Source organism: Seriola aureovittata, chromosome 23, assembly GCF_021018895.1.
Source record: "Seriola aureovittata isolate HTS-2021-v1 ecotype China chromosome 23, ASM2101889v1, whole genome shotgun sequence".
NCBI lineage: Eukaryota > Metazoa > Chordata > Actinopteri > Carangiformes > Carangidae > Seriola > Seriola aureovittata.
Genome location: NC_079386.1, coordinates 16,973,268 through 16,979,386, shown reverse-complemented (window position 1 = coordinate 16,979,386; position 6,119 = coordinate 16,973,268). Strand labels below are relative to the sequence as shown.

The 6,119-nt window shown below is 42.7% G+C and overlaps 1 protein-coding gene across 1 annotated transcript in view; it reads left to right on the top strand.

Moving 5' to 3' along the window:
- LOC130164212 (zinc finger protein 638-like) overlaps positions 1-6,119 on the top strand; it is a 28,161-nt gene continuing 22,042 nt past the window's right edge. Inside the window, 1 exon segment of the mRNA XM_056368775.1 lies at positions 1-620. Coding sequence (XP_056224750.1) covers positions 460-620 — 161 coding nt within the window. The 5' untranslated portion in view covers positions 1-459.

Below are 6,119 nucleotides of genomic sequence, written 5' to 3'. Positions count from 1 at the left end.
TGCTTGAGTTCGGGAACGCCACAGATTCCAGAATACGGGAATGCAGTAGGAGCTCACGTTTTGGGGGCGCTGGGAAGATTTAACGATTTAGTTTTGTGTTTTCTTTTAACTTTTGATCCAGTATTAAAAATGGGTTGGAAGTGATCTGTTGTGAGCACCTTGTGACAGTGGATCTTTTCGGGGAAAGCGGGAGGATTGTTTTTACCTTGGGAATTCTTTCTTCTGGATTTACTTTTGGATAAAAGAAAATTCTTTAACGTGGAAATAATTCCCAGAAACCAGCAAGAGAAACGACCTCTTTTTCACTTTCTACTCCTTAATTTTGGGATTTATCTTTGAATTTGGAAGTGTACAGAAGAGCAGTTGCGTCAGCGTGCATGTGTGTGATTAAAGACATTACGTGTGCGTGAACTGTATATGTCTGTGTGTGTGTGTGTGTGTGTGTGTGTGTTTTTGGCCATGCTGGAGGAAAAGAAGGCCCAAAGTTCTCGGCAACAAAGCTCAGCAGACCCAGGTCGCCCGAAGGTGTCAAAGACCAAGAGCAGAACCTGTAACTCGGCGGCGGGTAAAACCAACAACCACTTCTCAACCATCAGCAATGCCATCGACCCTGCACGCCGGTGAGGACAAAAATCTGTCTTTTTCTGTGTGCAGGAGAGAATACAACAATGCATGCAATCTATTCATGTGTTTACACTCGAATATAACAGGAGGTGCTGGTTAGTTAATGTCCACTAACTACATGTATAGGCTTACATGCTTGGTTAACATTACGATCCCTGTCCTGCCCCTGTTAACACGTTTTTTTTCTCACTTTATCTTGACACATATTCAGTTGAATGTCAGTTCACTACAAGAAAACAGCAGAAACGTGGAAATAGCCGAGGCTTTGGTTTTAGCAACTAAACTTTTACGGTGCAAATGTTAAAAGTTAGAGCATCCTGTCTAAGCCGTGTAAACTCCATAGATGTTGGTCATGTTGTCTTCTATCCACAGTGACCCTTAAGCGACTACATTCTTGTATCCATGTGTGCATATGGAGCAATTAGCAAGTGTGAAATAGCCCTCTGGTATTAACCCTGGCTGGCCCTGCCGACCCTCAAGCTAAAACAAGAAGACAACTGTATGTGAGAGTGTTATGGATGTATATGTGGGCGTCTCATCTGTCTAAATCCAAGGCTTTAAAAGTTTTCTTCAGCTATGCATATCATACATACTGTGCAGGCCCATCATACACATATGTTGCTCAGTTTGTGTGACGGAGTCAAGTTTCCATAGAGAGGGATGTGTTCGTGCTTTAGCCGGTGATAGCTGGTGCCTTTTAAAACCAATGTTACACCAGAACAAAATATACTTGGGTATAGTCGTGTATGTGTGTGTGTGTGTGTGTGTGATCCAAAAGCAGATGAAGGAGATGGATGTAGCCGGACGAATTTAAACCAGAACAGATCATACATAGCAACGTCTTCAAGTGGTCTTAACGGAAAAGGTTAAAAAGCGTTGACAGTTCAGTCATGCTGGTCTTAGATTACAAAACCTGGAATTTGTAATTGAGTACCGTCAAACCTTTTCCGTTCTGATGCGGAACAAAGAAAACAGCAAACACAACAAGATGGAGTAAGTAGAGATGGGTAGGATGAGGGTAATGTCCTCTCATCGATCTTTGGCAGGTGTTTGAAACACCTCCATGGATAAAGACGTGACGTTGCCGCCCTGTTGTTCGGTCAGCTCTTGACCGTCTGGAAGGGATTGAAAATGTTCGGACAGAAAATCCTTTTTAAATGTTCCGTTGTGTTGAAGAGAGTCGTCAATCATCATCACCAACAAAAACACAGTGAGGCCAACGACTTTAAAATCTTGTGACAATTTAATTGTCGTCAGCTGTTGTTGGTTTAAGCTTTACTCTTCATTGTCACCAGAGGTCAAATCAGTGTTGTTTCGTCTTTTACCTTCAGCATCAGTGGGTCGCTCTGTTCATCCATTCATTCACTCATTTTTGCAGTAATTCCTACATATATAAGAGACTCATCCATTCATTCATTTGTTCGTTCAGTCCGGCAATCAGCCGTTTATTCACCTGTCACTAAAGTTAGAAAACTACGCCAAAGGCACTTTAATGTCGTTTAACACAGTGGGAAGAGAAAGATCATGCAATTTTCAAATTTTTAAAGTCTTGAATGATGGAAGAAAAGTATTAATTACAAAAAAAAAAGCTTTTAATAGTTATGCTCAAACAGCTGAGACAATTTTTTTTGGGGGGGAGGTGTTTATTACTGTGGTTGTTTGTGTGTCGGCCGTCCCATGCCTTGAGGCCATTATGGGCCTTTGGCTGGGCTGCGATGGGATGATAGTATAAAGGGAAGTAAACACAAGAAGACTCCCCACGGTGTGCGAGTGTCTACTGTAGATAAGATAGGAAATAAACGGAGGACACAGTAAAGGTGGAGAGAAGAAAAAACAATTCATGTGTACGGGAGAGAGAGAGAGATGTGTGAAATAGCTTCGGTGTGAAGCAAGGCTTTGCTCTGAGCGCTCTGTTGCTGTGGATTTAGACGGCTGGATTTAGGAGTGTTTATGTGCGTGTGTTTGTGTGAAAAGTGCATCTGATTTACCTCCACGTCCTATTATCACAGCTCTGTCATCTGATGCTTGTGTCCCGGTTTATATAAAACCTGATTTACAGCCAAACGGTCGCTTCTATTCCTCGGTACTGCTCCATCATGATTTATGATCATATGACGGACTGACATCTATATTTGAGCTTTTCATTTTGATCCCTGGTTGAATATTTCTGTCCAATACCGACCCGAGTCCAGCAAGAACAACATCTGTAGGAGTTCATTTGGTTTAATTAAGTCTGTGCCCCCCCCCCCCCCCCAATATATTCAAGTTAAGTTTTACTTTCATTTTTATATTTTACATTTTTATCATACCCATATTAATTTATTGCTATACTCAAGTCATCACCTACATTTTACATTTATTCTTTACATTTTCATATTATACTTTTATATACTAAGCCCTCTGTTTTTCTTCAGATTATTGTGATTAAGGAAACGTATTTTGCTCAGAGACTTTGCAACAAGAGGAAGTTGCACTAGAAGTAGTTGCACTCGCCACCGGTTGCCGTTGCAGCTTGTTTTTACAGTAAAGATTTATTACAGGGGTTTCTTCCTCTATATCCTGTATTAATAAGTCAGAGGGAATCTTAATAAAGAAATTTAAAAAAAAATGTATTTATTATATTTAGTTCAATGTTCACCTGAGGTTCAGGCAATGGAGGGAAGGCAACCCCAAAGTCGTCTTCCAATGCTGCCTACACCTCGTTCACCTCGTTCACCTATCAGCATCTGTCCTACCAGAGGCTTTGGAGGAAACACCAAGGAACTTTAATGTGACGATTCTTAAGACAGACAAATGCCGGGAGCAGTGGAGGGTAGAGGTGATGGAGGAGCTGGTGGCAACCAGCCGCCGGTACCCAGCTCCCCCACCACCACCACCACCATCACCACCTGCAGCCCCAGCGACTCAGTTCACCTTTAGGAGACTTAAGAGACACTCAGACCTCTGCGAAGACTTCCCCCATGAGGGAGAGGTGCATCAAGCAGTAGGAACAGACGCTTTCAACCTTGAAGGGTTGTGACCGGACCGGTCCATGCGTGGCCCAGCGTTGACTAAGACCCTATGACTAAGAAACACTGGTTATAAGAACCAGTACACGGGACAGAAAATACCAAGTAGATTGCCTCCTTAAAGCCCAAGTGGAAGCCTGAAACACGTACAGACTGATGTGAAACTGATGATATTGGTAGACGAACCAGAACAGGTCGCAGATGGACGACATTCAGAGAACAGGAGGACGATTCCTCAGAGTCAGAGTAAATTAAGTCGGTGAAATCTGACACCGCTACGGTTAATATTTGGTTAGGGTTACGTACAAAATTGGCGTGGGTATGGAGGGGAAATTACTGTGTCTTTGAACCAGCGGCAACCTGAAAAAAAACTAAAAGCTCCTTTGGTTCAAAAACACACTGACCTTGTGCTGAGGCCTCTGTACAAACAATGTCTCATTCACTCACACACATTTAGGCTACACGCTCGACATATGACCAAACACCTCGTAAATATTTGAGAGGGTTTTGGTCTCTGGAATTTAACGGCTGTCATTGTCACTGTGTCGGAAATTGACAACAGGTGGATTTCACAACCCAGCTGCTGCTTTTCACCCATTTTGTTTCCCTTTTTTCTCTTCTTTTCACTCATCGTCATTTCTTCACCGCTCTTGCTCTTAAGCGTATGCACACCCCTTAAGTTCACACCCTTGTTTATCAGCGTCCTGATCTCCGCTCTCCACCACCTGTTGACCGTTAACACTTTAACACGACGTTCCACGCGATCTTCCTCAAGTTTTACTGGTTACACTGCTTCAAGTTTAGCATCACACATGAGAGCCTGCGTTATGTGCTCATCTGCTCTGAGGTCAGGTGACCGGGTTGTTGTATGTGGTTCATCACTAACAGAAAAACATGAGGTACAGAGCCCCAGACTACATAATAACAGTCTGATAACGGCTGGTTAGGGTTAGTAGGGTTTGGGTAGTGTAACATATTCATTCCTTTTCTCGCCAAGAGCTGTCTCCAGTGATGGAAACCAACGCCAATGTTAACTCTATCACCATCTTTTCTTCTACTGAAGTTAGCACGCTAACCAGCTAGCCCCGGCCCAGCTAATCACTTTCCAACAGTGACTTGCTGTAGCCTCCAGTCAGCCCTGAAGACAAAGCGCTGCTCAAATGGCGTATTATAACCTTTTGTCTTGTAAACGCAACGATGGCTAAAGCTCTTGTCAAAGTGACGATCACCACCACCGGCTACCGGCATGAAAACACATTTGGCGGCAGAGAAAACTTCTAAATACCTCCTTTAAGTTGTGCGTTTACCGAGACGCTTACAGCTGATAAGATAAGGTTAAAACACTGTGTAGTGTGTAGTGCCGTTAATTATAAATATAATAATGATGCTAATAAAGAAAATCTTGCTCAAAAAAACTGTTTTTATCTCATTATTTGCTATTTCTAGTGTAGTTTGAGAGCAGAAACTAAAACATAGCAATAATATCAAGCATCAGGTTCCATGTACAGTGTTTTGCAAATAAAGTCTCCTCAGTGCAGACTTGTCGACTGTTAGCCGTGGCGTTTAAGCGGAGCGATCTCCCGGCGATCAAGTCACTTTGTGTTAGGCTCCTTTAGTTCATCCACTTGTGAAAAGACTTTCTGGGTCAACCAGCCAGTCCAGCCTCAGAATCAGGTTATTAACTGTGATAACTACGGACAGGATGTCGCGGTACACAGCCCCGAGTCACTGACATGAGAAAAAGTCAGTAGCTTTTAAAGTATGAGATAGATATTCAAACGTCCCTTGTCTCTCATATTTCTGTATTACTTTCTTCGACTCAGTTAATCTATATTTTTAGTTTCCATAAATAGCAGAAACTTAATGACTCATACCTCAATGGTGATGAAAACTCTACTCGGCTGTACATGAAGATTAGGTGTGATGATGTAACTCGAACTAGACACACACACACATATTTTCACACTATGCTAAATGATGCAGTATCACTATCATTTTCCGCTGTCCGTCTCATTCAACCTTCCTGTGAGGTCAGAGAGAAAATATTTCTTCAGATTTTACAGACAGACAGTCTGAAGTCTTACACTTGTGGCATTTATGAGTGGTCACGTACCGACCCGTGCGACGAGAGGAGGCTCCGAGCCTCTCTTCTGATTGGCTGGCTGTTTTACTGAGTGATCGAGTAAAAATATGGCAGATTTCAGGTGAAACACTCAGAGAAACCAAATCCTGCAAGGTTTGGATGGTGGGTCCAGGTGGGCGGGGCTTGGTGACTGCTTTGTTGTGACATCACAAAGTTCCAGAAGTCCTGACGGCTGGTTTTAAGGCTCAGTTTCTGAATACAGGCTGTGTGCATTTCTCTGTGGACTGAGGCTTTGATACTTTCACAGTATTAATATAGAAGCTAGAGCTGATCTTTAATCACACTACACATGGACAGAGACCTTTATACAATACGGGACCTTTAAAGGAACACTACCGTGAACA